Genomic DNA, 21,042 nt, shown 5'->3' on the forward strand with positions numbered 1-21,042 from the left:
ATGGAAATGGCGCATAGCTGCTCGTTCTATAAGACTTGATAGCATAGAACTGAGATAGAAAGTCAACCTGGTTTTGTACCTGAGATTCAACCTCCAGAGTGATGGCAATTTTAGCGTTCTAATCAACATGACTGGGATGAGGTGGAGATAAATTTTGGAAGCTCCTGGTGACTACTAAGATGCCAAATCATCCACAGCAGTGCTTTATGTCTGTGGCAAAGTGTTGGTCAGTAGCATCTATTGGGCAATGGACATCATTCTAGACCATAAACACGATATTATCGGGTGACAGTTTGATGTAGCCTCTGTTCAAGATAAAATGTGTGAAGGGGGATAACAACAATTCAGCCACTTACTACAAGTGGCACCAGGAACAGTCGCCGATCTCTCCTACAACTTTGACTTATCAGAAAACCTAACACACTGCAACGCCTACAAATTATGACGTGCGTGCATCTGAATCAAGAGCTGGCTGCAAATATTTGTGAAGTCGCAGAGGTCTAGCGGGGATATGTTAACTTCTTTTTTTTTTTTCTTTGCTTTACGTTGCACGGACACACATAGGTCTTATGGCGACAATGGGACAAGAAAGGCTTAGGAATGGGAACGAAGCGGCCATGGCCTTAATTAAGGTACAGCCTCAGCATTTGCCTGGTGTGACAATGGGAAACCACGGAAAACCATCTTCGATGTGTTAACTATTAAACCTGTTGTCGGCATGGTGCTGCCATCTTCTGAGCCTATAGCATTAATTACTATAGGAAAATTGGCTCCAGTTTTGAATCAGAACTATACCCGGATATATCCGTTCTCAACTCGTGGATGACAGATCGGCTCTGGATATATCCGTGTTCTGCTCGGGAAAAGTTATCAGGAAATAATAATAATTTCGTGTGGCTATCTCTAGCCGGGTGATTGCAGGGATGTTGGAGACAGCACAAACACCCAGCCTCCGAGCCATTGGAAGTAACCAATTAAGGTTAAAATCCTCGACCCAGCCGGGAATTGAACCCGGGACACTCTGAACCGAAGGCCAGTGCACTGACCATTCAGCCAACGAGTCGGACATCAGGAAATTAATAGTGTAAAAAAAAGTGGTAAATGAGGAAAAGAAGAAATGTTGGGAGAGATTCATACAAGAGTTAGAAAAGGATGTTGTTTGGATTGATAAAAAGTAAGAGAAAATAAGAAAAAATCTACACAGAACAAGTGAAGGAAGAGAGTGGAAATGTAATAACAGATCAAGAGGAGAAGCAGAAGATAGTGTAGTGTAAAATGAGGATTATCCAGATATAGAGGGCGATATTGCAATAGCTGTTGAACAAATGAAAACAGGAAAAGCAGCTGGGATGGATGAAATGTGTGTGGAAATGATAAAGGCAGCAGGACCTATTGCTCTACATTAGTTGTATATAGAGGAAAAATCAAGTACCTGATGATTGGTGAAAAGGTGTAATAATACCAATACTTAAGAAAGGTGACAGGAAGGTATGTGACAATTATCGGTGCTTTACACTGTTATCACAAGTAGCCAAAATATTGGAGAGAATAATAGAAAGGAGGAGGAGAGGAAGGGTGGAAAGAAATTGAGAAGAAGAGCAGTATGGATTTCGACAGGGCATGTCAATGATAGACCCTATATTTACCATGAGATTACTGATGGATAAACAGTGGGAATATGGAAGAGATCTAGTGATCGTATTCCTTGATCTAGAGAAGGCATTCAATAGTGTTAATAGAGAAAAGGTGTGAGGAAACCATGGGGGGGGGGGGGGGGGAGATGTGGAAGGCAGTCAATGGAACTAGTAGAGGCAATGTATAAGAATTGTTTCAGTTTTGTCCATACTCCAGTGGGGAGAACAGATCGGTTTAGAAACCAACTGGACTAAGACAGGAAAGTGTATTGTCTCCACTTATGTTTATAATGGTTACGGATGAAATTCTAACGGAAACAAAGACAAGATTTGGAGAGGATATGAAAATTTTGTTTGCGGTTGACATGGTGATCTGAGGAGCCAACTGTACAGATGTACAAATCCAACTAGAGGCTTTAAATGACAATATTGAGAAATATGGTATGAAAATCAGTCTGGAGAAGGGCAAAACATTGGTGAGGACAAGAGGAGTAATAGAAGGAGTTGTTAGTATCAGGGGACAAAACCTTGAGGTTGTTGAATACTTCAAATATTTGGGAAGTGAAATAATGCAAGATGTAAGGCTGGATAGGATCAGCAGAAGGGTACAAATGGGAAATACGTTCTACCAGAATGTAAGGAACTTGGTGTGGAACAGAGAAGTTCCTATGAGATAATAAATACAAGATGTACTATACCCCTATATAAACGTATGCATCAGAGACATGGACTTTGACAGCAAGAAATAAGGGTAAAATTCAGGCCAGTGTGATGAAGGTCCTGAGGAGTATGGTAAGGAAGACAAGGAGAGACAGAGTAAGAAATGTTGCAGTCAGAAAAGAGATAGGGGTAGAAAAACTGAGTAATAGGATGGAGAAGAATAGATTGAGATGGTTTGGACATGTTATGAAGATGGAGGATGGAAGGATACCACAACAAGTGTTGGAGACTAAGATAGAGAGAAAGAGGGAGGCCCAGAGCAAGATGGATGGACTCTGTCAAGAACAGTATAAGACCGGACTGGAATACAATTACTTTTGTTTTTGTTTTTTTTGCTAGGGGCTTTACGTCGCACCGACACAGATAGGTCTTATGGCAACGATGGGATAGGAAAGGCCTAGGAGTTGGAAGGAAGCGGCCGTGGCCTTAATTAAGGTACAGCCCCAGCATTTGCCTGGTGTGAAAATGGGAAACCATGGAAAACCATTTTCAGGGCTGCCGATAGTGGGATTCGAACCTACTATCTCCTGGATGCAACATCACAGCCGCGTGCCTCTACGCGCACGGCCAACTCGCCCAGTGGAATACAATTACTGAAGAGGAGTGGTGGAAAGAGGCAACGGTGGAGAAGTGCCATCAACACCCTGACCTGGCAGGAGCTGGACAAGGGGAAATGAAAATGATTCGCATAAGTTTTTGCATTGATTAAGAGCCACACATCCAATTCGTGGGCTTGTCGCAAGAATGCACATCTGCATTAACAAACGGGAGGGGCCACTGCTGTGCACAATCTGAACTCGGCCATTGTGGAGCTTTTTAGTAAATATGTTTAATGTGGAAAGTTAAGTTGTACGGCTTCATTCAAGCTAAAAGTGGTGATATTCGTGGAAGAAAATTATTACAGAGCAGTGAGCTGTGAGATTTCTGTTCACGAAGAGCAAGTGAGGAATTGGGGGAAAGCAGCAAGTGAAATTAAAGAACACTAGTTCATCCACGCCTTAATTTCGTGGTCCAAAACAGACCATGTACCTTGGTGTTAGGGAAGCATTACTGGAATGGATGAGAGAGATGTGGTATTAAGGTAGTAGTGTTTCCCATGAAATGTTACAATTAAAAGTACAGGAAATTGCACAACCCCACAATATTCCTGTAAACTTATTCAAGGCAAATCGCCGGCGGGTGACTGTTTATGCGGCATAATAACCCGTCAGTGTGATGGAAAACTTTTTTATGTGAAAAACTGCCTAAGGACTGCTCTTATTCAGAGTTTCACAAGTTTTGTGATCATGTTAAGGCAGCAGAACTCTAATCTCCTCTTGTAGATCGGCAATGCTGACCAAACCCCTGTGTATTTTGACATGTCAAGGAACAATACTGTTTCTGAGAAGGGAGCAGCAAGCGTTCTAATTAAAATTGCCAGCAACAAAAAGTTACGTTGTACTGTTAGTTGGCCATTACTGCTTATGGCCATAGGCTACCTCTGTACAGTATATTTAAACTCAAAATATTACCGAAGAACGTATCATAACCAACTGGTATCCATCTAACGTATGTGCTTGGGTGAAAGGCTAGATGGATGAGAATATGATGTGCAACTGGATATGTTCTGTGTGGCAATGAAGACCTGATGTTCTGCTCCGAAAGCTGACCTCACTTGTGCTAGACAGCTTTGGAAGTCACCTTGTAGATGTTGTAAATCATGCTCCGAACTAATGAAACTGGGTTTGGGCAGACCGGAACAGTCAGTTGTTCCAAAACTTTAGGGAGCTTGAGGTAGAGTGTTTTGGTACAGTGTACCGGCACACGGGACTGTAACTGCCACGGGACTGTAACTGCGCGGTAGGGAGAACTTTGTGAAGCAACATGACATGCTCCGTGTCAGCAGGAAAGAACCTGTACCGGACGTGCTGTATGTAGTTACGGCCAGCATAAAGCTGCACGAAACGTGAAGGAACAGTTGGAACACTGAAATTCGTGCCCAATTATCACATTTAAAGGCTGTTTTAGGTCATGATTTTTTCGGTCAATATGAAATGCACATAACACATTTACAATGGCAGTACAGGTGTTTAAAAGTAACTAATCCAGGATATTTTCAACAGTTGAACATATCGACCTGTATTGTGAGTAATTAGGGCCAAGATACAACTGCACCGTGTGCGAAAAAACATTCTGAACTTTGAAATACGCACCCAAAAAATTCGTGTCTAAATGTTGTTTTTAGGATGAGAATGTTTTCATTCATTCTGAAATACACCTGTCACAATTATACTGGCAGTAGATGTGTTTACAAATGTCACAATGTTATTTTCACCAATTAAAAATATAGAACCTACTTGCACAGTTGAAGAAACATTCGTCAGTACTCTTATATACGTACACTGTATACAAACAGAGCAGGATAATAAAAATTAACCTGTACAAGCAAAGCACAAAGATAAAAAAGTCAAACACTATATACAAGCAGAACAGGAGATTAAAAAATACAACTATACAAGCAGAACACAAAAATAAAAATTGTGGGATGCTTAAGTTCGAAATGTCTCATCATTGTTCTGGTTGAATATCCCTTTGCAGACAAAATAGAATATAAATTTCATTTCACTGTGTCACGTTTTATTCTAGTAAAAAAAGTCCTAAACAGGACTCCGGTGCGACATTATGCATAGTTTACCATCTTTCGTATGGTATATATTACTAGGCTTCAATGAAACCACTCCTACAAAACAGAACACATTAAGTTATTCGTATGTACCAAAGGCCAGTTGCCGGTGCAGCGGAACTCACAGAATAAAGAGGATATGACGGAACATGAAACACTCCAGCACGTGGCGGCACACTGCCTGTATTGGCACTCGACAGTCAGCTAGTAATCAATAATTTGTAACATGTAAAGTCAGCTAGTAGTCGGAGGGTGAAGGGCAGTGCATAGTGGTGCTTCTGACGGGATAGCGAGTCACTGAATCTGTTTCGCTTGAGAATGTTTCGGAACAACTGGACATGACTGTGCACCGGCACATTGTGCCGAAACAGGTGCATAGTGTCCATCCCGAAATAAAACCGATCTTGCTATGCTGTGATTCTGATGGTTTAACATTGATCTTGCAACCTTTGACAGCACAGATGATGATATATAGACTGATGGAAACTGGAATGATTCAGAGTGTGACATGGACATAGACAAAAGTGAAACTAACCACTTTACTTGTGATTTCGAGTAAATGTTCATAAACAGTGGTTTTTAATGGCGTCGTGTTGTACATTTATAATGTATTTTTTTATGCTAAGTTTTTTAAATGTAAACAATCTACACCCCTGCAAGTGAAAGTGTTGGTAAATTACAAATGGGATATGTGCTAATAAATAGCCTCTGTGTACACTTTCAATCTTCTTTTGTTGTTTGTATGTTTGTAAATAAGTTAAAAATAATTAGTGAGATAAAGTTCAACAACACAGGCAACATTACATATGACCGTGTTGCTGGTTACTTTTGTGTGTTTGTTCACAACACCGTATTAGTAACATGACTATTGTAAATGCGTGGCGCTATACAGCTCAGCATGGGGATGTGATCTTGCTTACAATGGCCTTCTCGACGATGTGCGACAAAGCAAAGGATGACTCGCAGACCGGGAACACAGTGGATGCATCTCTTACTTGTTCATCAGTAAGATTTGCAGTTTAGAAAAAGAAATCTACGATTGAAGTTAATTCCGCCTTTTGTTGTGATGAAGTTCAAGTGAGCTGGTCAAAACATGTTCCCTATGTAGCGTTTTACATCTATTATCTCGGCATGTAGAACAGTCATTGTTTTAAGGGCACGTGGTAACTTGTTTCAACTAATTGGTCTGAACACAATGGTCTGGATGTTATAAAATTGCAATTAATATTTTCACAGTGCTTGAAGTAAAAAGCCACAGCATCACTGTCTGCTCCCAATCGCACATAATGATAGACCATTAAATTAAATTTTAGCCTTCAGTGAAGTTGTCGTTGCTCATATAACTGTGTTTTTGCAGTTTATTTACTATGCTTAAGATGACGTTGGGTGTACCGGTCTCAGCTTGTTAAATGTTGTAGCCTACTGGTCAAATGTCTAAGATAAAATTCTAAAAGAATTTAATTATATAAAGTCCACCTGTTCATTACACGTTTGCCATTTAATAAATGTCTGTTTAATAAGCTACATAGGACATGTTTTGACCTAGCCTAGAGGTCACCATCAGCTAAAATAACATAAAGGAGGCCATATAACAAAAACATTAATACATAAAAAAATTCGAGATAAAATACAATCAAGAAATGCAATGGAAGCCTGTGTTTGAAATGTACATAACTTCAATTTTAAAATACACTCAACAAATACAATGGAAATCTGTGTTAAAAATGTACATAGATTCAAACTTGGACAAATTTAGTTGTAAGTATGGATCCAACCGTATTTAATATAAAATTGGTTGGCTGTAGGAGATACTTAACAAATTGTGAAGGCAGTTAGATGTTCTATTTGTCATGCTTCTGGAAACAGAGTGAAGTTTTGAAAAAATCTAAAAGTGGAAACAAAAAGCAGAGTATGAAAACGAAAGCTGAAATAGAAGTAAAAGATAATGTGAAGAGTCTCAAAAATATTACTTGTCTCCTCTTTCCTCCAGTCCTGTGCTCGTATAGTTCAGGTTGGCTCGGTGTTGACCTCCACACTTGCTGACTACTGTTCCGATGTTGCATTGGGTGGGGGAGACGGCGGGCGAGGGAAGGGAGAGTGAGTGAAAGTGTGGGGGAATGGACCCGTAATGCGTGTTGTGACAGATTTAATTGAGCTTTGCTTGAGATCTTTCTCGATTATGTCAACCGGGATGTTTGTTTTTTCTTGGATTTAATTATGATTATGGATGGGATTGGATTTTTGATCGAGGTTTATATAAATACAGTAGGAGTCCATAATAGCGAGTACGGCATATAACGAGAACTCGGTTATAGCAACAATATATTTCTGTCCCTTCAAAATTCCTATATTAAACTGTGTGTCGTCCTTCGGTTACAGCGAGAGACCTATTACTGACGCATCCGTTATTACGAGTGATTAAGCGCGCAAGATTTTTTCCGTTCCTGATATTTATGCACCCCAGAGATTATATTGCATGAGATCGATTACTTTCGGTATCGTTTCCTCCCTATGTCCACTAGCGAGTTTTTTCGTCGACATTCGAAGGCGATGTCAGAGTCGATTAGTAATACCCGTCGACTGCTGTTCTGTAAAGAAAATTCGAAATGTAAGAGGTCAGTTTCGTAATAAATGCGTAAATAATGTGTCCGATAACGGTTGTTAACTCGTTAAAAGTATAGTCTGACTAAAAAACCACTTGATTTTAAGGCTAAATACTGCAATTTAGTAAGAATGGGATACACCTCGAGATATGGTAGAGTGCATAATTGATTTCAGAGGTTAGTTTATATTTTCTCGCGTCTGGATAAATTACGGAAAAGCTATTATGAACATTTATAGCGAGAAGGTTATCATTTCTCTATTGGCGCTTGAAGTGTGTTTTCATCATACGTATAATACAGATAAGTTAGGGTAGGTGATGCTGTTTGAATAAGAAAACTGAAACGTTTGTTCAAATTGCGATCGATCATCTTCGGTACGGTATAGTTTTCTCACTGTGTGCATTTGCGATCTCTCTCGTCGACATTTGAAGGTGATGTTGGAGTCGATTAGTACTACCCGTCGACTGTTATTCTCTAAAAAAATTTTCGAAATGAAAGAGGATAACACGTTTTCGTAATAAATGTGTAAATAGCGTGGCCGATAGCAGTTGTTAACTCGTTAAAAATAAAGACTGAGGTAAATGATCTCTAATAAATAATAATAATCGTATGGCCTCAGCTACCGTGTGCAGACATTTCGATTTGACGCCATCTGGCTGTCTGCTTGTCAATTTCGACGTTCCGTTTTACTCTAGGCTCACTTGGACCTCTCTTGGGCGTCTAAGGCTGAGATTTAATTAATTTTGTTGGGTAAATACCAAACGTATCACCAGAGGTCTTTTACATGCCGACATCGTACGACGTGGAGTATCGAACAGACTTTTTTCCGCCATTCAAAAATCCGACTACCTCTGTCGGTTTTGAACCCACTATCTTGGGATCCGGAGGCCGACACTCTACCACGGATCCACAGAGGCAGCTAAACGATCTCTTAATGTTACATACGGAAATTAAGTAAGAATGTGATACACCTCAAGATATGGCACAGTACATCACTGATTTCAGAGGATAGTTCATATCTTCTTGCGTCTAGTTAAATTTCGGAAAGGCTATTTACATGTAATTTTTTTTTTTTTTAGTGAGGTGGTTTCCATTTCTCTACATGTGTTTCAACTGTGTTTCACGATACATATACGGTTAGGTTAAGTGACGCCGTTTGAAGAAGAAAACTTAAGTGTTTGCCACAGAAACCTCTGGAGTGATACCGTATTTCTCTGAATCCAAGACGACGTTTTTTTCTCTGTCAGAATCTCATGCAAAAACTCGATTGTCTTGCATTCGCGGCCTAACAGTAAGTTAATGGATACCACTGGCAACTACCGCGGTTACTACGCTGCTTCTTTTCACCCGCGCACGCACACATAAAACTTTAAACGACCGCTGCTTTATTATACATCGCTAGCCGCGACAACCTGATGTACAGTGCCTGTGTGTAACGTCACTGGATCTCGGGAAATAGTGAAGAGAGAATGATGTTCTATTAGCCTCTACAAAAACATTTCTCAAATCTGCAGAATGGCATCAAAACATGCGAACCTTCGAATTCTTAGACAGGTCGGCTACTCAGTGGCAGAGTTATATAACGCGTCTATTGTACTTGATGCTTAGGAAAATTAAATTTTATAGATGGCAGGAATATTTTCGTGATGGATAGTCGTATTGTAAAGATACGTGGAAAAGGTATTGCCGGCAAATTTTCAACGGGTTCTCGTCGATGTGAAGCCAATTTTAAGTTAATGGTTATTAAACACTCGGAAATGTAAAGTAATTGTGCAGCCGCAAGAAAATACGGCATAGGCCTAAATAAAGCCAAATATTTGGCTTTAGCGTGAAGCCAAAGAGCTAAAAAAATGCATACTGTACAAAAAATGCATTCAGTAGTCCACAATAAGGACGCTTTAAAGAAGTCTAAGATGAAATTGTGAGGTATGTGCACGTAAAACGCGAGGACGGAATGGCCATACCGTGGCTTAAGTGCGGCCAGTATCCAGTATTTGGGAGATAGTAGGTTCGAACCCCACTGTCAGCAGCTCTGAAAATGGTTTTCCGTGGTTTCCCGTTTTCACACCAGGCAAATGCTGGGGCTGTACCTTAATTAAGGCCACGGCCGCTTCCTTCCCACTCCTAGCCCTTCCCTGTCCCATCGCCGCAATAAGACCTATCTGTGTCGGTGCAACGTAAAGCAACTAGCAAAAAAAATAATACCATGGCGCAATATACTCGTTTGTTGACTTTCAACGTCTGCGATTAGGCCTATACATCACTAGGCGGCAAGCAAGACGTGTGTGGAGCGGTAACCGGTTATATCTGACGCTGAGTAACAGTTTTATAGACAGCAAGAATAATTTCCTGATGGATCGTCGTATTGCCGGCAAATTTTCAACGGGTTCTCTTCGGTATTATTATGCCAATTACAAGTTAGTGGTAACACCCGCAGAAATAAAGAATAATTGTGCAGCCGTAAAAAAAATTACGGCATGACGAAAGCCAATGTTCGGCGTCTAAGAATAGTCTGAAATGCCTAGGCCTACTGTACAACAAAGGCATTCATATGATTTTACAAAATACTTTTTAAGTCTGATTTAAATATTTTGAAGGAAAAAGTGGGGTTCGTCTTTGATTCGGAGAAATACGGTACTATATTTTTTCAGAATGAAATTAAACATACACTTTCACGTAGTATCGGATTTAAAAAAATAACAAGTCAGCTATAGTGTGGATATCATCTGCGGAAACTCAAGTTTTGAACAAACTGATTGCTGTTTTATATCTAATTTTAATGTGAATGGGTTTTTCCAACTTTTATACAAAAATCGGATATAACGACAACCCTTTATAGCGAGTAAATTATTCGCTGTTATGAATTCTCGCTATAACGGACTTCTACTGTATATTCTTTTAATAGTGTTCCCATTTTGGTTATCAAAAAAGGGAAGTTTTTGGTTATCAATCCAGATTGGTTTTATGCACTTCCTTCATTTGATACAGATGTTGATTCCCATAGGACATCTGAAATATTTGTTCCGAATGAGTAAATTTATAATACCAATATAAATGGTCCGTTATTGGACATTATAAATTCCTGGTTGCCAGCATTTACTAGCCAGCATCTTGGTAGGTGTGCTAGGTACCAACTGATGAGCCCAGCCTAGCACACGGGAGAGAAACGTTGGCAACCAGGAATGAGTTAGCTGGAAAATTTATAATGTCCAATAACGGACCATTTATATTGGTATTACTTACTTCATTTGTCGTCATCGCCAGCAAATGTTACACACACGCACGCACTCTCTCTCTCTCTCTCTCTCTCTCTAAAAATGCTGCACCCTGTGATCCCCTTAACACACATGCTATGGAGATAATTGCTATCCTTCTCAGAAACTGTACTGTGTGGTCAACATGACTTGAGAGTGCAATCTTTGATCTCCATTTACTAGTTTTATGCATACTGTAATCCATCCAATTTTAAGATGGCAGACATTTTAATTTGTTGAAAATTAAATGTTTACATTAAGGGGATTTTTTTCCTCCAGAATGTTTGGGTGAAAATTTGGATGTGTACGTTATGCAAATAAGTACAATATTTGGAATGTAGTGCATGTAGAATTGCCACTGTACAATCTTGTTGCAGTTGTGAAGTGCACTGACAATTGGGATCTGTAACTTGCAGTGGTGGTGGTGGTGAAATAAATCTCTTTTATCTGTATGAAGTAAAGATAATGTAACTTCTCTGTTTGGTTTGCTGCAGATCTCGCCAACGGATTTCCTGAGAAAACTGACGATAAAACCAGTGGCAACAAGGAGGGAAAAGCTAAGGTACGTACTTCTATGGTTATTTTAGTTGTGATAGTAGATTTCTATTACATTTCTCTGATGAACATGTTTCTTGTATTCTCTTGAAGGGAAGTAAGAAGGATCGCAGCAGATCGATCTCCAACACTCGTATGGCTTCAAGTAGTCCCAGTAACAATGCTGATGTGAGTAATTTTGTAATAATATCCCTTAACCGGATGACTAGGGTCATCAGAACCCTACGAGCGAGTTGGTTACATGGTATATGCCATGTTGTTATGAGCTTACATTTGGGAGGTGATGGATTTGAATCCTACCATCAGCAGTGATGAAGATGGTTTTCCATTTTCACACCAGGCAAATGCTCTGGCTGTACCTTAATTCTGGCTGCAGCTGGTTCCTTCCTTGTCCCAGCTCTTTGCTATCTTATCATTGCTGAAAACCTATCTTAGTTTTATGCAATGTTACTCAACTTGCAAAAGGAAGTTTTTACCAGGGTTGGGGAAACCATAATTGTTTTTTTAATATTTTGTTATAGAATGGAACTATTGAACCTTTTTCAGAGGCAATCATTATATTTATTTGAAACATTTGACACAAAAATGTAATAACATTGAAAGTGAAAATTTACATGAAAATCTTCTGTTACATGCCATTGATGTTAACCACTCAACGTGGAGTGCCATACACTGCACGCAGACTCCCCAGTGTTCTGTCGCGGAGTGCCGTTCATTGCACGCGCATAGCAGCTTCTGATTTGTGCTTCTATCTAGCAAATATTTCTTGAACTATAACAAATGTAGTAAGAGATATCTAGAGACGAAACATCGATCTTTCATTTGATGCGTGTATCTATCAAATATTTATCTATTACGTATGATATATTGCATCTGAAAAACCACCAAATTCTGTTGACATCATGGCAGCTAAACATTTTCTTGTGATCGCGAATTCAAAAATTAATGATGTCCTACCGAATGAAACGGAAAATTTAGTTTCATTAAGCAGCTACTAGAATATAGAATTTGAGAGTGAAAGTAGTGATCGTGATGTTGCTTTTGATACACGGGAAAATATTGTGTGAGAAGACATGGATAGTTACAGAGGGCAAAGGGATATGTGTACCGGCAAATTATGGGTCTCAGAATGCTGAAAAGAACTTCTTACGTCCTGTGTGAAAAATTTTCAGTTGTTTTCTACTGTCGAGTCAGTAAAGATGATGGTAGTATATGCAGGTATTTATGCTCAACATTGCGTGCAGTCACATGGTATGATATTTCCGTTTCGATCGAGGGTAAATGAATGTGTACTGGTTACTGCGGAGAATGTGTACCGGTATGTAGTTTTTGCACTGTGTATGTTAATGAGCATAGTGCAGAAATCTCTTGAGATATTATTTCTCAAAAAATCCAGGTACTAGCTACTTCAATATTTGGTTCAGCCATATTTAGGTTCCGTTTGAAAGTTCAGAAGATTCCTCCACTTCATTGACCTTAGATAATTCCGGTAAATTATGCTGTTTGTGTGTTTATGCACTAATAAACTGGTAAAATTCATTGAGCTGCTTTTCAGTAAGGCCCGATTAACTAAGAGGCTGCACTCATAGCATGCTTGGTACTATACTCCTCCCATAGCACAGGATAGCCAGTTACTGAAAGTCATCCCATGCTGAGAAGTTAAATAGAATCTGTATTTCACAGGTATATTAACAGGGCCTAGACCTTGGTAATGTAAAGAATGTCATAAAGGACAACAACAAAAGTACTCATGAATGACACTAAAATGGTTAGAAATTACTCAAGAATTTTAAGGAAAATGTGTATTCATTTAATCCAGTAATTACTTATGTTCTCATGTTCTCACAACATAAGGAAAATGTCAAGAGTGTTAGCACGACCAGGGATAAAATAAGCAAAGGACTACTTACGAATTATCCCAACAAAAGGCCGTCGCTGATTGAGGAAGCTCTGGGCACAAGAGGCCTAGCGAATCAACTAAAATAAGCTTAATTAACTAATTGGCTGAAATAATAACTCAAATTTAAATTGATCAAACAAAATTTAATTAGATAAATAATTTAAGAATTTTCGACCTCAAAACTAATTTTTTTTTCTTTAAACAATCACTGCACAATGAACGTGAACACCTTTCAGAATAATTAATCAAGGATATCAATAGAAAATAATTATTTTAACACTAACTCAAATTGCCAGGAGGCAGAAAATCTTTTTGAATAATAAACAAACGTAGATCAATAGAAGATTAAAATCTTAAAACAACTATTACTGAAAGAAAGCTGAAATCTCCCTAATGAATTCTCGGTTACTCCAGGGGTTGCATTAAAATTAAATCAAATCGACGAAGAAGCATAACTTCAGTTAAAATCCAGAAATCATTCTTAACATGGACATAAATCCATAAATAGGATAAATAATCCAAATATTCTCCAAGGTGCGGTAGCTTAAACCAAATGAGTTAATCAAAGTCATCAGAAAAACCTTCCACATGCATGAAGATCCACACCAAAAATCAGCTGAAAATCAAGTTACCAATAATAAGTCGATACTCAAATGTCAAATTCAACACAGCATGGCCACGGTATGTTTTCATTCTGTTACACAGAGTGTAACAAATGACGCGCACCGAAATCAAAACAAGCACTTGAAGTACCGAGGAAGTCATTCGAAGCCCTACATTAAAGGCACAATGTTTCTCTATTAGTAGCCCGACATTGGCTTGCAAATATTATAATAATAAACATAACTTGTTTTGTTCACAAAACCTAAATTAACTAAAGTCAAGAAGGTAAACAAATGCCATAATGACCATTACAACTGGAAGCCCGAAAATATTACCATATTACAAGATTATTATGAGGACCTGATTTAGGAAGTCAATTTCTTTTAAAACCACGTGCAGAATTTCGATTTTCAGGTTAAATATCTCCGCGTATTAACACTATTAACTAATCCATTCCTTGGTAGCTTAGTTCAGTACAGAAGATGGATTCAACTTACTTATGAGGTCGAAGGAAACAAGATATTTTAAATATTCTAAAAGGATAACCAAATATTCAGGCCTATCGCCTAGATGGACAATCCATCACCCAGGGTCTAATTTCGCGACCATCTCCTCTTCTTGCGTCATGATTTTGTACTCTTCTTAAGGCACAATCAGCAGAGAATAGGTTCCAGCGTCTTCAGGTTAAGAAGCAATAATCAGAACAACTGCTATCTGCATTGTCGACTGACTATGACTGAGAAAGCTTCACATCTAGCGCCCAGATAGCAGCACAACTTAGCTACCTCGCTGCTTAAATTCCAAGTCGACCGCTAGATAGCACACCATCACCAATTAGAGAAAGTCCATGGAATCCTGAAGTTTGAATACACGGTGGGCCAGACAAGAAAATGGACACACAACCAATATGCATTGTACCATCGCGAAGAATAATTTTAAATCCATTACAGCCTCCCCCTCGAAAGCATCAACATGGGGTGGGGTATAACAAGCAGGCATAGATGAAAACCATCTGTTGTCTCAAGTATATATGTAAGAAAAGTTCCATCTTCAATAATTTAACATAAACACGTCTCGAAGTGAGCAGAGGAATACCTGGGTGATGTATAACACAATGATACAGACAACTCGCAGTTGTTTAGTGTTCAATTAAGTCCATGTTTTCACGCGCAATATCATCAGCACGCCAATTTTCCTTGAAATGTTCAGATAATACCAAGGTTACTAAGGTAATCGGAGTTCGCTTAATCACAATAAATTTTCAGAGGCACAACCTACACAAGAAAACAGGTCTTACAATGTATTAAACATAGCATAATTCTCATTCGAACGTAATTCAGGGGCTTCAATTACAGGGAATGACAAGACTTCATGAGTGATAACCATATTTCCACATAAATACCCCAAAAGGTAAACACAAGAAGAAGAAGAAGAAGAAGAAGAAAATTAATTAGGAAAACATAAGCCTCTACGAGAAGTAAGTCAGTGCAACAAACATTAGATAATTCTGTAAGTAACTTATCACACCAGTCGCTTTATCATCAGTTTCTTCCAATCGGTATAGAATACGACAGCAAGAGGCATAAACAGAGTATCAGATCACTCACGATAAATTACCACATCAAGGTAACAGTAGCGAATAAATCAATATATGAATAAAGATAAAAATTTTAACAGCCATATCTGTGAAATCAAAACCACCCAAATCAATAGATGATATCTTTCTTTAAAAATTTCAAATCTTCTCTTGGTTTAAAATAATTATTCCATTTAGACATCTTCACTTCCATAGCCCTACAACACATATAGTCATTCCAAGAGAAGGCGAAAGACTAGTAAGAATAATAAATAGAAAGGATACTGGACAACATGCTTAGTACAGAAAAGAAAGCAAGAGTAGGAGATATCAATGTTCAGAGCAACGGTAAAAGGTTAATTACAGTTGGAGACACATGTACAATTCAGATGGAGGGTACGCGTAAGGTGGGTCATCAACAACCGAACAATCAGCAATTACCAAGCAATCAACACACAATATCAACACCTACACCGGGACAGAAAATGACCAGGAGAAACACGGGAGTCAAACTAGACTGAAATGACATAGTCCTACTACAAGCTCCCATATGCAGGTAGAGGATCGATGACTGCAATACCAACTGTACAAGGAGAATAATCCCATACTTATTCTTCTATATAACAGAACGGTAAGTTACGATACCAACGACACTAATCCAGGAAAGGCTCCCATAATAAAATGCGCTAGACAGGCAGGTTAATCGAAATGAACATTAAGATCATACGATTAACAAGATCACTTCAGAAGAACGGCTTATGGCAGAGAATATAAGAAGTTGAACCAAGAGCAAGACGACAGTCACCAAGGTACAAATTAGCTAATAATCATTCCCAAAAGAGTTGTAGATGCATAGATTAGTTCTATTTAAATCCCACTTGACATCAAGAAATCACATTAAAGGTCATGTCCAACCTTCTCTTGATGTCCATCGAAAACTCCCCCAAACTAGATTACCACAACAACAATCCAACAGCACTCTAATGATTACCAGTGCCGATGTGTCAGCCACAAGGGTAAAGGATCTACCAAATCCTCGACAACATCCCAAAAAATCACCGAGTCCCTATCAAATATCATTATCACAACGACGACAATAATTACCATCATGACTTCAGAGGAACACAGTTACCTCTCAACGAAACCATAATGCCACCCCAAAATAATTCCCAAAATTAAACCCATAATACGAAATTTCACAGCTTCCACAAGGATCAGAACCATACCATAAGAATGAAAGGACGCCTACGTTCCTTAGGTTATGAATCCTATATTACCCAAACCAAAATCTCACAATAACACATGAAGCCGACGAATGCCAAACCTCTAACATGATTCTACAACTCTACACCAAATCAGCACAGCAAAATAGGTTCAAATTTCCCTAAAACCCTCAGCAGAAGGAAAACAGTGATGTACAGGCAGGATACTCGACTGCAATTCTAAAATAAAGCCACCCGATTACAACTTGCATAGGCTCAGAAGTAACGCTTCAAGATTTAACCGACCACTTAGCTTAATAATTCACATACCAAACCAAATAAAAGAACTGCAACAAGAGATTCATGAAATAAACGCGATGTATACTGAGAACCAAATGACTTCAAAGAAAAACGTGAAGTTCATTTAACCAAAAAAAAAAATTCATTTTTCCCCAGGAACCAAGAATTAAGATACAGTAAGAGCACAAGGCTCATGCACACAGCAACCAGTAACTCTTCTCCAGCTCCGGGCGACAGGATTTCATCCAATTAACTTCACTCGGATTAAGTCAGAGTATCCAATATCTTCAACACCTTTCCTCAAGTTTTCATAACAAAACCTTTAAGATCCATAGATCCAGAGAAACACATTTTTCTTATTATCACCACAAGTAAGTACCCAGACAAGGAAAAATCTCGAGATTACAAGATACATCAGAAATTTTACGGTACTACGTTATGGAACACAAACGCTCAACATAGGTAATTAAAATCATAGAATTTTTCTAATGGACACTATATCAATACCAATATCACCAAAAAATTGTTTTTTAAAATCACAGAAAGTTCTCTTATAGACATCCATCCTGCACACCGCTGAATCATACTACCAAGGCCACATTACCAAAACTGGGAACCACCTCAATTCTCAAATTTTAATCTCCCACCACAACAGGTTCCAATTAAATTCACACCGATCATACTTAACAATGATAATAATATTATTATTTTAAACTTCCATCCATTGATCACTGAGTGTTAATTTCACAGATATTCCCTACTTAAACAGGATGAAACGTCTAATGCAGTCTTTCTTACATTTGTCCACTTCAACAAGATTCATACTCACCAAGGATGAAAATTATCAAGATACAGACACCTCAATACATAACTTCCCAACATCCATATGGACAGCACAGTTTCCGCACTTCCATCACCCATTTTAATCAAACAATAACCCGATCAATTATCACCAACCACAAATAAGATTTTGAACTCAACCAAGCCGCACAATATATCAAGTCGCTTTCACTTGGGATAAATGAACTCTCCGAATCCTTTTCGCCACAGGTTCACTGACAAGCATAGATACAGGGCTCAAAAACTGCAATATTGTACAAGGTTCCTGAAATCTAGGAGCTAATTTTGAAGTAAATTTATTTATAGCCTTGCTGACAGGATAGCATTTTACGAAGACTTGGTCTCCAACACTTAGTTTGGTGGGTTTTCGGCCCTTGTCATAGTTCTTTCGTACCTTTTCATACGACACAGCCAACCTCGTTTTGGCCTCATCCCACACCTTTCGCACATCACGAGGAGTAGAGACTTCAGGAAGCAGTTCCTCAATTCGAAGGAGATTTGATAGAGGAGAAAATGGAACAAAACTAAACATTAATTCCGTAGGAGTTTTGCCATGAGACTCATGGGTAGCAGTATTAAATGCATATGACAACCAATGAAGACAGGTGTCCCACTTGGTATGTTTCAAGTGATGGTAAGCAATGAGAGCAGATTTTAAATTTCTATTCATTCTCTCGGAATATGAGGGATTGGGATAATGTGGAGTAGTGGTCACATGGGAGATGCACAAATCGAACAAGTACTTCCTGAATAAATGACTAGTAAACCCAGCAGCATTGTCAGATACAAGAAACTTAGGAGTTCCAAAGGAGGCAAAAATAGAATTTAAACAGGAAATAGTGGACTGCGAATTGGTCGATCTCGTCGGGAAGATCCAGCAAAACCTGGTAAAGCCATCAATGCACACCAATGCATGAGTATTTCCTCGACTGGAACGTGGAAAGGGTCCAACATGATTGATAAACAATCGCTCCATAGCTCTGGAAGCTTGAGTCGATGACAACAACCCCGCACGTTTGTTTAGGTTAGGTTTACTAATGGCGCAACTTTTACAAGACTTAACCATGGATGTGATATCCCGATCCATGTTTTTCCAAATAAAGAACTCCCTTATTTTTGACCTAGTTTTGAAGTTTCCCAAGTGTCCACCAACAGGACTATCATGGTAATACTGAAATATGACAGGAATTAAAACCTTGGGGACAACAATCTTTATCCTTTTATCATAACGAGATTGACAACAGAGTACCCCCTTCACCAAGGAATAGGGTTTGATAATTTTACCAGAATTAATCTTTTCCAGAATTTCCTTTAACTGAGGATCATCGTTTTGATGCAGAGCAATATCTTGATAAAACATTGGAAGATTAGTCAAGATAGTATTCACATGTACCAAACCAACTTGAGGTACACTCTTCGCTTCCAAGTTTTCAAAACCATCCTCCTCATCAAACATGCGACTAAGCCCATCAGTGATTACATTTTCCGTTCCACGAATGTGCCGAACATTAAATTTAAAAGCAGAAATTCTCAGCGCCCACCTAGTTAGTCTTCCAGTTCTTTTGGGTCTTTCCAGAACCCAGGAAAGAGCTTCATTATCTGTCTCTAAATCAAAATTAACGTGCTCCACATAAACACAGAATTTCTCCAACGAAAATAGTACCGCTAAACACTCTAATTCATAGACAGAATATTTCCTTTCCAGAGGGGAGAGAGATCTAGATGCGTAAGCGATAGGACGTCTACCCATTTCCGACTCTTGCAATAAGACTCCTGCAATAGCCTTGCCTGAGGCATCAGTCTGGATAATGAACCTTTTATTAAAATCAGGAATAGCAAATAAAGGAGCATTACTGATAGCTCTCTTCAAGGTTTCAAAGGCTCTTTGTTGAGGGTCTTCCCACACAAATTTGACATTCTTTCTACGTAAGGAATTCAAAGGGGCAGCAATTTCAGCATAATTCGGAACAAATTTTCTAAAGAAATTAGTCATACCAATGAATCTGGCAATCCCTTTCACATCTTTAGGTGGTTTGAAATCGTGAATTGCTTGAGTACGGGCATGATCAATTGAAATACCCTGTGACGATACTATATGTCCCAAGAAGGCGATCTGAGATTTGGCAAAATTGGTCTTGGAAAGCTTGACAATTAAACCTGCTTTCTTCAACCTTTCAACTACCTCCTGTACATGATTGAGATGATCTTCAAAATTTGCAGAATATACGACAAGATCATCAAGATAATGAATAACGTACTTAAATTTCACATCCCCGAACACAGAATCCAGTAATCGAGTTAACACAGCCGCTCCGGTCGAGAGCCCAAAAGGTATAACCGTGTATTCATACAGATTCCAGTCAGTGGCAAAGGCAGTGATTGGAATAGATTCCTCATCTAGAGGTATTTGATTGTATGCCTGATTCAAATCAAAGGTTGAAAAATAATTAGCACCATGGAACCAAGAGAAGCAAGTATGCAAATCTGGTAAGGGCACTGACTGCATAACAATCGTACGGTTTAACTCCCTATAATCCGTCACTGGCCTGAAACCTCCAGATGACTTGGGCACCAGAAACATAGGAGACGATTATGGAGAGATAGAAGGTCGAATAACACCATCCTGAAGCATCTTATCGATGATTTTCTTTAACTCAACCATCTTAGGTGGTGATAACCTATAGGGCGGAGATCTAACAGGAATCTTGTCCGTAATATCAATGCGGTATTTAAGCACATTAGTCAATCCTAATTTATCAGTGAAAACTTCAGGGTACATTGCACAAAGATCACGAATTTTACGAGCTTGGTCGGGGGGGCAGATGATCAAGATCTAATTTATTACCACTGCTGTCCTCAATATCCTCATCTAGAGCACAAGCAGGATACCTTGGAAATATTATATCCTCATGAAAATTGAAAATTTTACCGGGACAAAACTTGAAACTAAAATTTCTATCTTGAAGGTTCAAAATCATTCCAACCTTGCCCATAAAATCAGCACCTAAAATTATTTGGTGAAATAAATCAGAGGCAACCAAACAATCAACCTTACAAGTGAATTCAGCAATTCTGATCTTAACGGAAACTGAACCCAGAATCTTTAATCCGTCTCCATTTGCTGCCACACATTGAAGATTAGACGCCTTAATAGCGGGTAATTTACAACAGTTTTTCATCTTTAAATACCAAG

At 38.8% G+C, this 21,042-nt stretch overlaps 1 protein-coding gene across 1 annotated transcript in view; it reads left to right on the top strand.

Annotated features, from left to right (window-relative positions):
• LOC136879362 (E3 ubiquitin-protein ligase TTC3) overlaps positions 1-21,042 on the top strand; it is a 349,380-nt gene that overhangs the window by 22,658 nt on the left and 305,680 nt on the right. The window contains exons 4-5 of the mRNA XM_068229092.1: positions 11,368-11,435; positions 11,522-11,596. Coding sequence (XP_068085193.1) covers positions 11,368-11,435; positions 11,522-11,596 — 143 coding nt within the window. The remainder of the gene's footprint in view (positions 1-11,367; positions 11,436-11,521; positions 11,597-21,042) is intronic.

The sequence above is a fragment of the Anabrus simplex genome, chromosome 8 (assembly GCF_040414725.1).
Source record: "Anabrus simplex isolate iqAnaSimp1 chromosome 8, ASM4041472v1, whole genome shotgun sequence".
In the NCBI taxonomy this organism is placed as follows: domain Eukaryota; kingdom Metazoa; phylum Arthropoda; class Insecta; order Orthoptera; family Tettigoniidae; genus Anabrus; species Anabrus simplex.